We start from the raw sequence: 17,474 nt of genomic DNA, 5'->3' as shown, positions 1-17,474 counted from the left end.
TTCAAAATAAAGAGCTTGCAACCCTGCTGTAGGGCTGCCTTTAAAACTGCTTGGTTCTGCTCGATTGGAATGACACTGACAGAAAAGAAAAAATTCCAATCGTGACATTTCGTCTCTTTGTTTACTATAGGCTCGTTAAACGCAACGAACCATGCGCACTAAATTCTGACAACCAAACAGGATACTTGTTGCGTCCGCTTTGGTCGCAACTGTTTATTTCAAGTCTTTTCTGCTGTGTTTTGAGTTTGGGAAAGTTTAACGACAGAAAATGATAGAAATTAAATTCTTACGGCGTGTTCGTAAACTGATTTGTTTGGGTGATGCATCGATTTGTTTGGTAGATGTCAAATCACCTTCCAATGCTTTTGCATACAGTTTGTTGAATTTACGAACGCTAGCATCGATAGAAAAAAATCACTTCGATAGAAAAAATCAATTTACGAACACGCCGTTAATAGTTTTACTACTGATTCTTTTTACTCAAGAATTGAGCCAAAGATTTTGCCTGGTCTTTTTCGGCAGAATTAATAACATTTTTTCAACTGTCAAAAACTCGTATAAAATCCTTTTGTCACCTTGTTTTGTGTGTTCTTGAATTAATTGTTTACACATGTTCGATAACAATTTTGCAATGTAATCAAATTTGCTTAATGAAATTATGGCCGCGATATTAAACTGCATTCATCGTCCTCCTTGGCGTTTCCAAATGTTATTGTGACTACAAAATTAGAATTCCAAATTAACATATAAAAACCACGAATTTGAAATGCAATATTTGATAATTTAAAGGTCAGTCTTACAAAAAAAAAACTGAAGTAAATTCATAAAATTTCAATTCTAACGCCGTATTTTTAGGACCAAACAGTATAAGTAAAGTTTTTCAAAACCGTTAAATAAACATTCAAAATCCGGAGTTTAAAATGACTTTTTTTATTCCATCTATTCATAACTTCCACTTCCGACTCCGGTCAACACTAATGATCCGTACTCAACAATTTGAGCTTAAATATGAATAACTTATGCTATTTTTGGGTGCAATATTTTCTGACTTCTTCCTCGGCAGTTTGTTATGAAACCTGAAAAATTTTGATTTTGCCACTGGTCACCATGATTGCTTAGAAATGAATTCAAGATGCATACAAATATGACGGTGAGAGAAAAAAGCGAAATCGTCGAGCGAAATTTTTCGTGTGAAAACTCTAGCGCGAAAAGAAGATCGCAATATTTCAAAACTTCTTTATAATACATTATGTCTTTTTTGCATGAAATTCCTTGTATTGCATGTGTACTTCATAATACAACAAATTGGCTGTTTAAATAGGGTTACCATATCCTGCAACGCAAAAAAGAGTACATTGAGAAACATTTTCAAAATTGTAAAGACAAACGCCATTTATTCATAACCATGATATTTTAAGTCATTTTTTGCAAGATATGTGACTTAATTGACAATTGCTCGGTTATTAAAGTTGGATTATTCATAGTTTTCGATTTTATACTGTGGAAGCACACCAAAATTTATAAAAAAAACTGCATGTTCAAAAGACTTTTTCAGAGGATTTTTCCAATCTTCAAAAACATGATTGCTGATTCAATCGCTTTTGATGTGTGCCCTATGCTAAGTAAGATGTTGTTGTGCATATTGCCTACTGTTCAGGAGTTCATTGCATACTCAAAGGCGCTAGTTTTGAACGAAAAATCCAGATTGAAATCGTGATTGTACTCGTTATTCCTTCCATAGGAAGCCATCATTTAAAACATTAAACAAAAGAAGCAAAACTGAAGTGTTGTGCAACGAAAGCATAAAAAGTTGGATTTTTTTGTAGTTCATGTATCGGAAGAAATAAGTTAATTTTTATGAGAAAAAATCATCTAATTCCTTTCACCAAAAAAAAAAGAGTACATTTGGTAAAATTTTACAAAAACAAGAGTACGCTCATTTTTTGATCGAAAATGAGTACATGTACTCTTGAAAGAGTACGTATGGAATCCCTAGTTTAAATCTCTCCTCATGATCTTTATAAAGTGATGACACGTCTTGAAATCTAGTTGGATTTGATTATGAAAAATCTGGAGATAAATCTTGCTTCAGATAGAATTGAACAAAATCAATTGCCTGTATTTCAGTTATTTATTATTGAACAGTTATCTATGGTCCATTTATGAATTTTCGTTAGGTCATGGTTCATTTGTGCGCCTACTTAGTTGTTGCAATGAAGGAAAACCATCAGAACAGCTACAGCTACAGAAAGCTTCAAATGGGCTGCATTTCAGCATTTCAGTGTCTATCAGCTGTTAAGAGTATTCACAAATGCCAAAAGGCATTAAAACGTCAAATAAGCCTTGTGTAAGCTCAGTGAGCAAATCTTAGTGCCAAAAACCGGCCTTGCATGACATTTTGAAGAAGAAAAAAACAAGTGAAATGTACCTACAGCAACAAGAAGCAACAATCTATGATCGACTCCACCGGCAATCAAAGTAGTGTAAAATTACGAAACAGAGGTCAGCGAAAGAGCTGTTCCAGTGGTTTTGGGCGCAGAATACTAAACAGTTCAATCTCAAACTAGCCAGCAAAGTACCGGAGGATAGATCCGTCAGCTGGAGGTGTTCAAAATCCTGTTGGACCGAGAAGCTCAGCAATTTCAAGAAAGCGGTAGGACCAACCAAATTTTCTTAGAGCAAACGCACCAATACGAGAGTATACGCGGCCCGATTTTGCTCATTTCAGCGGACCGATTTTGGTATACACACTCTTTCGCGCACCGGGTGGAAGCATATTATTTTTAAATTGTGCATTGCACTGAGAAAACTTTAACAGAAAATATTAAATTAAATTTACTGATCGAATAAATTTTCGGAGTCGATAGTTTTTTCGCTTCAATTTCGGTTATTATCATTTTTATTAATTATTAATTATTATTATGCATAGCGATTGTTGGAGGTTATTCGACGGGTTAACTGCTATCCGTTATGTGACGCCAAAGTCGACATGCTGGTTGAAGATGCCATACAGCAGCAACAGGGCCACGCAGTTTCGAGCGACCAGCAACCGGGTCAGGTTGCGGATGCAGCTAGAACTTCTGTGCAGTGTCAGCCGGAATCATCCGAAATTCAGCGGAACTTGCGCGAAATATGCCAGCTGCTGTGGAGTTCCACGATCAAACAGGAGGTTTTCCGCCGCTGGTCCAAGACTTTGGCTTCAGTGAGTCGGAACCGTTTTCCCTGGTGCAGCGCAGCGAGAAGGAGGATTGTATGCGTCATTGCCCCGGTTCAAACTTATCTGCTAAAGATGCTGCTCATGGCCCCGGTCAGACAGTGAAGTTTTTTTTTCTATTTGCTGCCTATACTTTTCCAACCTGTACGGAGGGTAGAAAAAAATTTAAAAAAAATAAATTTTCGCTAAATAAACAGTTTTTTTCACTTACCTGCATTGCTTACGTTGTTGTTACTCGATGCTGGTCAATTGCAAGTTCTGCACTGTTCAAAATTATGCTAATTCCGACGACCCACTCGGCTGCGAAGAACAAACCCTGGGCCACCGATTCCGAGGGCCTAAATTTTCACCTCTTTCGACCCAGCACAGAATACTTCCAAAATGGCTCTATATAATTTTCGACACATTTCCGATCCCCCCGCGAACAAAATTCCGTCCGCACGTTCGAACGAATCAAAAGAAGAGCCACAATTGCTTAATTAATCAACAAATTGTTTACCAAAATTACAAAATTTTAATAAACATCGTTTGTTGAACTTAGCCTTCAATGGTAGATTTTTTTCAGTGCATGTTTGCTCTCGCCCCTTTCCAGTGAGCAAATTTGGTGATTTTGTCGGTCCCGACGGCAACGGCCCTATTTTGCTCACCCACATACTAACCCCCGGTGCGGTTTGAAAGTGATCAAACGCGTGAGCATTTTCACTATACTCGCGATTGCTGCGGATGCCCTTAAGGAGAAAAAGTACGTACCATGGGATCTTCCGAAGAATAGGGGAGATAATGGCATAAATAACGAGCACCCAGGGCATAATAAGCACTCCTCTTTTCTACAAAAGCACGTATTTTCTTAAACAAATTTTCATGAGGATTTGTTTCGTACTACCTATTGCATTAATTTTTCACCAAAAAAATATCCTTTTCATCTTTACAGAAATATTCAGAAATTATCTTGATCTGAAATGTACGCACTGCAAATGATTTACACATTGCTTCTCAATTTTCACTATCATACAATTTTTGATTTTTCACTTTTATCAATTTTAAAACGCGTTTTTACTTTAATTTGTTGACCTGGGGCGAACAGAGCACTATCAACCAGGGCAATGATAAATGAAAAAAAATCACCTTGACCAGGAATCGAACTCGAATCTACTGATTTCTTCTCCGACAACTTGCCAATATGCCAAATCGTCAGATGAAACAAGTCAAACTGTAGCTCTATTATTCAGTTGACATCATCAAGTCGAATTCGCTGCTAGATTTCCCGGCAGAAAACGCTCATCGTGCCCCGATTAATGGTGCTTTTTCTGCCCCACGGGGTTCTCATAATGCCCCTACAATGACTGGTTTTCAGCTTTCGGCCAAAAATTTTAAAATGCATTGTTAAACGTTTTTATCTACTTTTTGTAATTCATATATTATAGCTGTTCTCTATGGTTAAATAAGCGTTTTTCTTAAGGTGGCCTAATGCCCTTATCTCCCCTACTATCCGATTAGCCCTGGAGGAGCGAGAAAACGAGCGATTTACAACATCAAACGAGTTTCTTTTGAAATGTTTTTCGGCTTGAAAGTTGTGCTTAAAAAGAAAATTAACAAGTGAAAATTAATATTTGAATAATTGTGATTGAAAAAACATTGGAATAAATAAAAAAAAATTCCGATAATTGTGTTGTTTTTTTCCTTTCTTCGGGCAACCGTAGAGCATTTCTTTTTAAATGTGGCAAATTTCCTCAGATTAAGACTAGAACCAAATGGTTCAAGCAGCAGAGGCGCTGATGAATGCTCTGTAGTGGTAGGTCCAGAGCTCAATTCCTGTTTCAGTAGCAGAAATACATTCGACAAAAAAATCAACAGCTGAAGAAAGAAGAAGTAAGTGAGACAAACAACATGAGGACAAAAACATAAACAATTATTTTCTTTTTTTATTTTTTCTCCAGTGGGTTGTACCCATTGAAAATTGTTTGACAGCTTTCCGTAAGCCGTACAGAAGCCGAATTGCACGCCAAAAGTGGCATTTAATCAGCCCTTATGTTGAATTCAAAGCTAGCAGGCTCTGTAGGGCATTTTCTATATGGCACTATAATGCCAAATTAGTGCCATTTTATACGGCTTAATGGCACTTAATGATTATCCACAATGCTGTCTAAGTTGAAGAAGAAGCTCTCAGACTCAGACTCTTATGAAAAATTATTTTGGACATAAAAAAGCGATCCATAAGACGTGTCTTATGAAATTTATGATAAGATTTCCTCTGAATGTAGATGCTCATATGCCTTCCAGGATGTTTCATGATGTGTTCACATAAACTGCGGAATTTCTCCATTAATAGCATCTATAAACGGGTGTATATTTCGTATTACATAAACATATTCAGTATTCTATACACAGACCCTACATGCCTGTCATTTCTATTCGGATTCCAGCCATATTTTTCATAACACAAAAGAAAAAAAAAATATCCCAATAGAAACGACGTGCTGCACGGTTTAAGGAGTTCGGTAGCTATGGTGTTGGAACTTTTCGCATTGGTGGACGGCTTTCAGTATTCGACTTAGAACCCGAACCTTTCCGACGAGCCGCCAAAGGATCGTCCCAAGCGTGGAGAGAACGGAAGATTTCGGCCGAGTCGAGGTGCAAACGGTGGCCTCGAGTGGTTCTCATTTGCCGATGCATCCCGGCGCCCTAGCCGGTCCGGAGTCACGTGATAGAAGACCGGCCTCGAGGGCCTATCGAGGACTCGACCGGTTACCAACAGGACCACGTACGGAGACCCCTGGGCAATATCCGAGGCTAGCAACGAGGAGGAATCACCTGCGAAATAGGGAGGATTGCTATCGATCTGTTCCAGCGCTTCATCGTGTAGCTCCAGCGGAATTGTTCTGTAGAGACGGGAGAAAATGAGAGAGTTTTTATAAGGATTCACAGAACCAATTCTTCCAACAACAACAAACCGTTTTCCTAGCCTGGGTCCGAACCACATGGCAGCAGCGCGTTTTCCGATACCGTCATCGTCTCCGCCACTGAACGATGACATTTTCTGCTCCTAAATTAAATTAAAAGAAGTTAAAAAAATTCCGTTATTGAAGACATCCTTCTTCGTTATGGAAGTTTGAATTCTCTTTTAGAAAATGAAAATATGAGTAGAAAAAACCAATCAAAATGGTGAAACCCATTGAGCCTTTTCATTGTATTATCACGATTTTCATTCTGCCAAGAAAGTTGACAAAACAACTAGTAAAAAATCAGAATCTTCGTTACAAGTTGAATAAAAAATCTTTTATTTTTACTTATTTCTTCCTACCCAACGATAAGTTTAGTTTATTGGATTTCATAAGGAGGTAACTGATTTTCGATCTTTATTATCGAGTTACCGTAATATTTACCGAACAAACTGTAGAAAAGTTACTAATTCGTCGCTTATCTAACCGAACGTTCGGTAAGTTTCTATCTTATTTGCTGTAATTTAGCCGAAATACTTAGTATATTTACCGAAAAATCGACAATTTTACCGAACAAGCTTTGCAAGTTCGGTAAATAACTAGTCGGTAATATTAATAAGCAGATTCGATGTTTTACAATTTATCAAGTCATAAATACATGTTTTTTTGCTAATAATCGAAGGTGTTTCGGTAAAACCATGAAATATGTAGTATCGTTAGGGGAGAGTGAGGAGACTTGATTCCTGGCGAGGCCTGATTCTTACTAAGATCAAATGCTCTAGAAAAAAGTGCCAAATGGAGAGAAAAACTAAGGAGTGTATTCGAAAAACATGCAAAACTTTGTGTTGTGAACAACTTTTGAATGCATGGACTGAAATTGATGATATTTCAACTGAAAATGCCTAGTAACGTAATGTGTACGTGTGCAAAATTTGGTGACAATCTGTCAAGTGGTTTTCGAGATAGCGTTCAATATAGAAACTTGTTACCAAATTTTTTTGAGCAGAATCGAGAAAAATTCAGAAAAGTCCCAGTGGGAAAGCCAAAAAACAGATAGAAATCAACTATTAGACCAAAGTTCCAAAGATAAATTGTTTAAGGTGTCCTATCGGGTTTTACAGTGAGCTAAAATTTCAATAAAAGTGAAGAGGATTGATAGCATGAAGTTAAGCAAATCGAAAGGTTCTATCTAGCGCAATTCAAAAATTTCAATGGGAAAGTGATGAAAAAGGTAAATTTGTCTAACTGGCTCAATTAGTTGACTAATAAACAGAGCTGATTGCATGTCTGGAAGATTGAAAAGCTGCCCACCATTATAATAAACAAAATACGGTGGTCAAATCATGCGCAAAATATTTGGACCGCTAGAGGGGAGATATTTTGGAATAAAAAATCAAGTTTCCAGCCAGAAACTTTCAGTTGACAAATGACTTGACGAGGCTTACGATCCGTGGAAGTTGAAACAGTGAATTTTTCCTAACGATTGACACGATGAACGGCTAAACATACAAAGACAGCCTCAAAATGCATCGGCTAAATTTGTTATAACTTCGACCAAATCAAAAATATTGAGTAATTCTTAAGGAACAGCTTAAAAAAATAGAAAACGTAATCCAAAATAGCCTTGATCTAGGTCAGGCAAATAGAAATTCGCTGCAGCTTTTTTTTTTACTTTTCGACATAAAAATGGGCACTTTTTGAAAAGATTTGTAATCGTTTATGATAAAAATTCGACCCGAAACTAAACAAAATCAACAAAGCTATTGTTTTGTAGATGAGGCATGCTCAGTTTGGTGAAATTTGTAAGCCTATCCAATGCAAAACTCTCTCAAAGACTTAAAAAAAGTTTTAATAATGATCATTCTAATGAAACAAAATTTGGTACCTGATCACTGGTCGGTGATTTAATCAAATCAATTTGACATTTGAGCTTTTTTTTTCCACCCCTGGGTCTTGATTAGGAATGATTAGGAATAAAAAGGAAGGTTCACAGTATTCATTATAGATGGCGCAAATGGTGCCCAATAATAAAATACGAAAAACTTCTTTATCGGACGCTCGAAAATCACTTGTCAGAACGTCACAAAAATTTGCACATGTAAACATTACACTACTAGACAGCTTCGCTTAAAATCTCATCAATTTCCATCCACGCATTGAAAAGTTATTCACAAAACAAAGTGTTGCATTTTTTTAGAATACACTTCTTATACTGTTATCTCACTAAATTTTAACTAGTTTATTTTTTTAACTATTGAACTTTGGTTGAAAATTTTAATGAAATGTGACATGAAGATCTTTTTTCATCATTTTTATATTTTTCCATTATGAAAAAATTGTAATAAAAATACTTATTCCTATAAGTCAATCGTGAGAGTTTAGTATGAATTTCAAAATGCCGTATTTTCAAAGCATTATCAAACTCTCAATTTTTTAAGAAATTTTTTTCAAGATGTTCGTTTTGGGTTGAATTGATATTTTCAACTAAGAAAGTCGACAAAACAACTTGGTGAACAAAACTCTGGATTATCGTTACAAATTGAAGAAAATGAATAAAATCTATAATTTTTAATGTCTATAATTTTTAAAAGCGTTCGAACCAAAATTGAGGATCCTTTTTATTTTTGAAGAATTTACAGTTCCCTTCATAATTGTATAGAAATTGGAAGACCGCGCACTGTCACTTGGACTTTGAACTTCCATAACTTTTTGCTCTTACTATATTTTTTTTATCCAATTTTCTGCGAGCTTCCAATTTTACACAATTATGAACGGTACTGTAAATCTTAATGTAAGTAAGATTCTGAATTTAGACTCATTCAGATTTTGAATCCAGATCCTAATGTGGCATCCTGAGAATGTCTTCTGAAGAAAGATCAATTAGAGACAAGCTCTTCACATTAATTATAACAATCGCTAGCTCAACTAATACCTCCAGTATCTAGCTATTTTCGAGGACAGTTGAGAAGCAGTCTTGAAAAGGACCTTAATAAGGTTCTGATTCGTAATTCAGATTCACTAGTCAGACTCAGAACTCATAATGAATACTCAGTATTCAGACATCTGGTTCAAATACAGAATGAAATACTCCGAGTTATGATACAAAATCAAAATTCAATTACAGATCCTGAACTCAGACTTAGAATTCAGAGACAGATTGAAGATTCTGTATCGAGATAACGATAATTATTATTTTTTTTACATTTTTTATGAACACTTTTTATAAAATGCTTGGAAGGCATTTTAGTTTCTACTTCAGACTTATTTGCATGTTATCCAGTTACAGTTCCAAACAGTCGTTGATGGTTTCAAACCATAATTACATTGGAATCCGGAATTTCTGCCGTAAGAGCACTCCTTATTGCCAAATATAAACACACTATATTGAAGAACAGATATAATTTGGGCATTTTGGTTAAGCACTTTTTTCACTTTATAAAAAAAACGTTCCTCGCTAGATGTATCCTTTCTAAACCGTGTTAAAATAGCTTCTGCCGTTTGTTGGTTGGCCAATCCTTTGTTTTATACTGCAAATAAAATATCCACTAAATGCGGAGCTTCTGACTATTTCCAACATATGTCGCCGTTCTGTTTTCCCTTAAATCCGTTTTTATTCGCTTGATTCCGGATTCACCGTTGGAAAGTTCGTGGAACTCCGATTGTGTTTTGAAGAGAACCCCTGCAGGGTATGCAAAACATGCTACATTAGGCTGATCCAACAGTTACCCGATCTAAACCATCCCGGCAGACTAGACGAATTTCAAGAGGTGATTTTTAAAAAAATTGCTTTTCAACACCAAGTTTTTATTCCATAGGAAACAAAGTTTTATGAAACTCGAAGGTTTCGAAATCCTTGAGTTTCTTACACAAAACCTTTTAAGTTTGTTCTATAAGTAAAATCTTGTGACGAAGGGTATACATCCAGGCGCTAAGCGATTGATGAGCTTAATTTTCGATATTCAATGTGCTGTGGGAATCATTTCCATTTGCTCGAATTCCACAAAGCACACGATAATCGGAGAAAATTACCACTCTAAATATTGAACTACTCTAAGCACCTTCAGCCTATCGGTACCCTCTTCTAGTGAATGGAAAAGAAATGCTGCAGAAGACCAATGCCAAAGACACCATCGTTGTCCATCGTCCGAACAACATTCTCAGCGGGGATACCGCATGTGTGTATATCAATCCCGACAGCAGCACGCGTAATTAACGCCTACACGTGGTTCCGCACATTTGTTTCAATTTGCAACTGTCTGTCACTGCAGCAGGTTAGGATCGACCTTTCCTGACGCGTTCCTGAATGGTTGCATCGGTGAGACGAAGTTGAAGTAAAAATCCTTGTCCCGGGACCTCAGGCTCGGTGACGAAAACGCGTTGACGGAGCTAAATTTAGAAACATTATTTTTAGCGCAGTGATTTGCAAAAAAAAATTCAAGAGATTCTGACGTCGCAGATTTTACTTATGGCAAAATTTTAACTTATTAGCTATCAAGATTCTTCCGGCTTCAGCCGAATTATTCGAGACATAAAACATAGGACCTGGGACTTGAGACCAAGGCTGCCGAAGTTCCAAATAAATCTGTGCTATCACAGAACTATGAGCAAAATTTCGTCACAGAATCTGTGTCACTGATCACTGAATTTTTAAACTTTTCACAGAATTCACAGATTTCCTAAATTTTGTACAGATTTCCAAAGTTATAAATTTGTATGTCACTTACGATTTTTAATTTCTAACTCTTATCCGCGAAACTATGAAAACAAGGTAATGTAAATTGATTTTTCCATTAAAACTGTAAAAAGTTTTCAACTTGTTCTTGGATGTAACTTTGAGCCTACCTTCAGGAGTTAAAGATGGGTCATGAATGTATTAGCGAGAATACGTTGTCTTTGAATTATGGAATCTATCATTGATCTTTTTTATGAAATGAATTCTACAGCTGAATTACTATTTGAAACGACGATTCGAAATTAATAAATAGATTTTGGGACTTGTGATACAGCTCAGTTGGCAAGTCAGTTGCTTCCTGAGCAGATGCCCGTGAGTTCGAGCCCAAGAGTAAACATCGATAACAGTTGTCCTGGAAAAGTTTTTCAATGACTGTCCGTCAACTAAATCGTGGATATAAGTCGCGAATGACATAAAGATGTTAAAATGACTATAATCGAAACAAAAACAAAAAATTGATTTAAAAAAAATCAAATATTTTGGAAGTTCGAATTTAGAGTTTTGAACAGACGTGACATTCAAAATTAACATTAAGATTAAAAGACAAGGTTTTCGATTAAGAACAGAGATCAAGAGTTCAGATTCAGATTTAGGATTCAGATTCGACTGCAGATTTCAGTTCCAGAATTCAGATTTATATTCAGATTCAGATGATTGTAGGTAAATTCTAAATGTGAATTCTAAATATACCTATATATTTTTTTAATTTTCGGAAAAAAAAATTCCGAGTTCAGATTCAGTTTTCAGGACATTGAGTATAAAAATCAGAATACATATTTGAAGAGTGCGTTCGCATTCAGAATCCAGACTCAGACATCCAATTAAAATTTCTGTTTCTTTTTCTGGTTGATACTTAAATCAAAACTTATGTTAAGCCTCTAAAACCAAACCGCACCTGTAGACCCTTCTCAAAATCGGCATAAAATTGATGTTAATTAATCGCAATTCAGAGATTCACTCAGATACGTCTGTCACTCACAATAATAAAATTAATGACTGACTTGATTTTGTTTATTTTTTTCTAATGTTGCCAAAATAGCAAACGTTGCCATAGAAATTTTATTTTATTTTGTCTATATTCAGTGTTTTCGAATACAACTATTATCTTATTTTATTTTTTATTAAATTTGATTTATTTTTTGCATATCCTCTATCTCATCTCTACATTCCTTCTCACCTCTATTCTCAATAAAAACTTCTCACGCATCGACCTTTGGTTTTTTTCTCTAAAACTAAATTTTATTTACCAAATATCCTGAATTTTATTCCATTTTCCACATCTTTATTCTCCATCCTACAAATTTAATTTAATTTCTACATATCCTTCATCTCATCTCTACATTCCTTCTAAACTCTATTCTCAATATGATCTTTTATTTACAGACTTTTGTTTTTCTAAAATACAAAATTTTATATTCCAAGTATCCCTCATCTCAATTCTACATTCCATTCTCAGCAAAAGCTTTGCAAATCTTAAAATTTTATTTATTTTTGCATACCGTCAACTGGGGCAACATGCAACAATTTTCAACTTCAATAGCTTCTAAAAAACTTATGTTCACAGTTGATCGTATCCTTTATGCATCAAAAGTTTTAAGGATGCTGGGACATCAAATTGGCGTAGTTAAAAAAATTATTGGTTTCTTCAGTTATTTTTAATTTTCTAAAAACATGCGATTTTCACCCTTCTTAGAAAATGGGGTAACTTGCAACAAACTTTGTTTTTAATGAAAAATCTTATGAACACGTACGAAAATTCATAATTTTTAATATATTTGCGATGTCTTAAAGACCATTACGCATGACAACACCAATTGCAGTAGTTTTTGGGTCTGTAAAAACAAATTTTCACATTTTTTCTGAAATTAAAAATGCTGCATACATTTAGGGGTTAAGTAATAGTACGAAAAATTCTTAAAGCTGAAATCATAAAAATAAATGTTTGGATGAATGAAATTTAAATGTTTACAAACGCGTGATTCAAAACATTCATTTTTCAACACTTGGAAACGAGATTTACAAGGTATTTCTTTGATTTGCATTTTGTTGCATTTAACCCCAGACACCTAACTGAATATTAAAAATATTCATTTAAAAAAAATGAATATTAAATATTAATAAAAAAAAATGGGTGATTGTTCGAAAAATATATTTACACCAACAATGTTGGTATAATATGAGGAATCCTGTAAAAAGTTTGTAGGTAATTTTATCAAGCCGATCCGTCATACTGGGAGAAAGAGCCGCCGCCATTGGAGATATCCGATTATTATATGAAATTTCTCGCCGCCTTAGTGGTGCAAGGACTAATGCAAGAATGCCGCTGAAAAACCGAGCAGGTCAGCTGCTGACAGATCGAATTGATCAGCTCAAGCGTTGGACTGAGCATTTTGATCAACTTTTCCGAGTTACAAATAGCAATGGCCAACAGAACCCGCAGCTCGAGGCGCCCACAGTAAGTCGCATTAATGGCGTCAACTCGGAAGTGCCCTCGCTGGCTGAAATAGAAGCGGCAATCAAGGACATGAAATCCAACAAAGCGCCTGGAATTGATTGCATTCCTGCTGAAATGCTCAAAGCCGACCCTGCCTTGTCAGTACAAATGTTGCACCGTCTTTTCGCTGACATTTGGGATACTGCAACATTCCCGGCCGACTGGATGCAGGTTATCCTCGTAAAGGTCCCAAAGAAAGGAGACCTAACAGAGTGCGGTAACTGGCGTGGCATAACTTTGATCTGTACAACCCTCAAAGTACTCTGCAAAGTGATCCTGAACAGGATCCAGGAGAAAATCGACGCTACACTCCGACGGCAACAAGCTGGATTCCGATCCGGACGATCATGTGTGGACCACATCACAACGCTACGAATAATACTGGAACAAATCAACGAATTCCAGGACTCTCTTCTGCTGGTGTTCGTTGATTTCGAAAAAGCATTTGACCGACTGAACAACGAAAACATCTGGGCTGCTCTAAGACGACGAGGGGTCCCAGAGAAACTAGTCCATCTCATCGAAGCACAGTACGAGGCATTTTCGTGCAAGGTCTTGCACGACGGTGTCTTGTCCGAACCAATCCCGGTAACTGCTGGAGTGAGACAAGGATGTATTTTGTCACCGCTGCTTTTTCTCATCGTAATGGATGAGATCTTGACTGGATCGATTGACTGTAGACCAAACCGAGGGTTGCCGTGGAATCCTTCAACAATGGAGCAACTGAACGACCTTGACCTGGCAGACGATATTGTTTTGCTCGCACAAACACAACAAGATATGCAGAGCAAACTCGACGATCTCACCGAAAGCTCCAAGGCAGCAGGTCTCAAAATCAATGTCGGAAAGACCAAGTCGATGGAAATCAATACAGAAAATCGTTCCAATTTCGTGGTAGCTGGACAACAGGTTGAGACAGTGGAGTGCTTCCAGTATCTTGGTAGCCAGATTACGCCTGATGGTGGTACCAAGAAGGACATCGAAACCCGGATCAGAAAAGCCCGATTTGCGTTTGCGAGTCTCCGAAACATCTGGCGGTCACGCCAGATCTCTCAACGAACTAAGATCCGAATCTTCAACTCAAACGTCAAATCCGTATTGCTGTACGGGTGCGAAACTTGGTGCACATATGCGGTGACGACGCGAAAACTGCAAGTTTTTGTGAATCGCTGCCTGCGGAACATCATCCGCGCTTGGTGGCCTGGCAACTGGATCTCAAACGTTGAACTTCATCGCCGGTGTCATCAAAAGGCGCTAGAAATCGAGATTTGGGAACGTAAGTGGAGATGGATTGGGCACACTCTGCGAAGAGATGAAAACGAGATTTGCAGAGAGGCGCTTGACTGGAATCCAGATGGGCATCGAAGAAGAGGCAGGCCCAAAAGCTCGTGGCGGCGAAGTCTAGCCGCTGAAATCCGCACAGTTGACGAGAACCTTGGCTGGCAGCAAGTGAAGACGCTGGCTCCGGATCGCCAGCAGTGGAGATCTTTTATCTCAGCCCTATGCGCCGGTCAATCGGCGCTGGACCCTTAGGTAGGATCCGTCATACTGGGTAAAGTTTTTTTCGGCATCAAAAAATTTTAAAATTTGTACATTTATTGATCGATTTTTCAAATTTTACATAAAAATAAAAAACTTAAGACATCTAGCTTAAGATACGAGAAATTATGTCATCATAATTTTGTTATCATTTAAAGATAACTTTATTACAATACATTAAATTAAAAATTGATTCAATGTAGTTTTTTTTTTTTTTTTTGTTTCGATTATAGTCGTTTTACCATCTTTATGGCATTCGCGACTTTATCAACGGTGCAGTTGGCGGATCGTTATTGAAAAACTCATCCGGTACAACTGTGTTCGATGTTTGCTCTTGGGCTCGAACTCGCGGACATCGGCTCAGGAGACAACAGACTTGCCAACTGAGCTATATCACAAGCCCGATTCAATGTAGTGTTATATAAATGTTGCATCGAACCCCGCTGTTGCATGATGCCCCGTTTGACGGTACTCTTCATACAATCCGAAAATGTTCTTCACAAAAGCCTTCCCAATCTGTGCTTTTCCCGTCGCTCTGTTTCTGTTTACCAGAACCGAAACAATCTGAAAACGTTTTTGTCAACAGCTTTCCCAAACTGTGATTTTCTTGTCACTCTGTCTCTGTTTACGAGAGCCGGAATAATTCGATAGTATTCTTACATAGAAACAGCCTTCCCAATCAGAAAGCCAATTCGAAACAAACAATCAGCAGCAGTACCTTAAAAATTCAAATCAAAATAAAAAAAATCAGTAGCAGCAGCAGTAAAGGGTGATACGGTCAAAATTTGGTCAAGGGAAAACGCGTGTAAATCGGTGAAATCGTTTATTTAAAAAATCAAATTAAATTTCTTTTTCAAGTTTAATTAGTATAAAGGTAAAATATTCAGTTAGCTTCCGATTTTCCAAATCCGAGTTGCCGGGCCTTACGCTTAACCCCTGCCATCAGATTTTGTACAGCCACCTGGTCCACCTTCTTCACCGCAGAAAGCCAGTTTGCCTTGAACTGCTGCTCGTCCTTAGCAGTTTTTCTGGTCTTCTTTAGGTTCCGCTTGACAATAGCCCAGTATTTCTCAATTGGGCGTAGCTCTGGCGTGTTGGGAGGGTTCTTGTCCTTGGGAACCACCTGCACGTTGTTGGCGGCGTACCACTCCATGGCCTTTTTACCGTAATGGCAAGATACCAAATCCGGCCAAAACAGTACGGAACAACCGTGATTCTTCAGGAAAGGCAGCAGACGTTTATTCAAACGCTCTTTCACGTAAATTTCTTGGTTGACAGTCCCGGAAGCTATGAAAATGCTGTTTTTCAAGACACAGGTACAGATGGCTTGCCAAACCAGATATTTCTTCGCGAACTTTGACAGTTCCATGTGCTTGAAAATATCTGCTACCTTTCCCCTTCCTTTCGCCGTATAAAACTCCTGTCCCGGAAGCTGTTTGTAATCGGCTTTGACGTAGGTTTCGTCGTCCTTTACCAGGCAGTCAAACTTCGTCAGCATCGTCGTGTACAGCCTCCGGGATCGCGCTTTGGCCGTCGTATTTTGTAAATCATCGCGATTTGGAGTCACTACCTTCTTGTAAGTTGATAGTCCGGCTCGTTTTTTGGCTCGATGCACGGTTGTAGACGATACGCCCAGCTTTTTTGCGGCATCTCGGAGAGAGAGGTTAGGGTTTCGCTTGAAACTATCGGCAACTCTCTTTGTCGTCTCAGCGGCTTCCGGTTTTCGATTTCCCCCCGATCCAGACTTCCTGGCTGTCGACAAACGTTCCCAAACACTTTAATTACATTTGTAACGGTTGATTTGGCAACTTTAAGCGATTTTGCCAGCTTTGCCTGCGAGTAGCTCGGATTTTCGCGATGCGCAAGCAGAATTTTGATACGTTGCTCTTCTTCCTTGGACGGTATTTTGACAGCTGAAGAGTGAATTCCAAAATCAAAATAGGAGCAACATTCTACACACACACACACCTTCAAAATGAGGGGTGTTCAGGTTTTTTAAATGCAAAATTGAAAGAATTACGTCAAGTTTATATTGACCAAATTTTGACCGTATCACCCTTTAATTTTTGAATTCTCTAAATCTAAATCTTGAAATCTTCGGAACATTTTCTGTGGGTTGGTGGAATTAGTATTTTTCATACGCTATCCATCATCATATCCTCAAAAGATGTACGCTTAGTGTTAAGTTAATGAAATCTCTTCGATGAAACAAGTTGCATTGAGATTCTTTGTATGTATGTATGTGTTCGTTTTTTTTAAACACTCAAAGACTTTCTTGAGTGATTTCAGATATTAAAATCTTTGCAATTTTTTTTAGAAATCGGTCACTCGATGATAAGTGTTCTGCCAACTAAGCTTTATCACAAACCTTTTCACTGACAACAAACAAGAACTGATAACAACAAAACGAAGAAATATTAAAAATCTGGGCATAATTCGATTTCTGTACCATCGAAACTTCTTGTCATGCGAAAAGTCTTATGAACTTTCGTTTACATATTTCCGCTCACGAGCTATTTGAAAATTAGAAAAACAAGTTAAAATGTGTTCCGTATT

The 17,474-nt window shown here is 37.4% G+C and overlaps 1 protein-coding gene across 1 annotated transcript; it reads right to left on the bottom strand.

Annotated features, from left to right (window-relative positions):
- Window positions 1–5,536: 5,536 nt before the first annotated feature.
- LOC129739090 (PBAN-type neuropeptides-like) lies at window positions 5,537–9,667 on the bottom strand. Its single transcript, XM_055730486.1, has 3 exons — window positions 9,477–9,667; window positions 6,166–6,257; window positions 5,537–6,093 (listed from the first exon to the last, which is right to left on the bottom strand). Exons 1-3 carry the CDS (start codon window positions 9,561–9,563, stop codon window positions 5,766–5,768), a joined length of 507 nt encoding a protein of 168 aa, XP_055586461.1. The 5' UTR covers window positions 9,564–9,667; the 3' UTR covers window positions 5,537–5,765.
- Window positions 9,668–17,474: the final 7,807 nt, after the last annotated feature.

This window comes from Uranotaenia lowii, chromosome 1 (assembly GCF_029784155.1).
Source record: "Uranotaenia lowii strain MFRU-FL chromosome 1, ASM2978415v1, whole genome shotgun sequence".
Classification (NCBI taxonomy): Eukaryota; Metazoa; Arthropoda; class Insecta; order Diptera; family Culicidae; genus Uranotaenia; species Uranotaenia lowii.
Note: the sequence above shows the minus strand (reverse complement) of the source record. Positions and strands in the feature narration are given on the sequence as shown.

Coding starts and splice junctions, on each gene's coding strand:
- LOC129739090 (XM_055730486.1), bottom strand. CDS start 9,563: ATGCCCAAATTATATCTGTTCTTCAATATAGTGTGTTTATATTTGGCA. Junction 6,258..9,476: donor CAGAAATTCCGGATTCCAAT/GTAATTATGGTT, acceptor AATTTAATTTAG/GAGCAGAAAATGTCATCGTT. Junction 6,094..6,165: donor GGACCCAGGCTAGGAAAACG/GTTTGTTGTTGT, acceptor CCGTCTCTACAG/AACAATTCCGCTGGAGCTAC.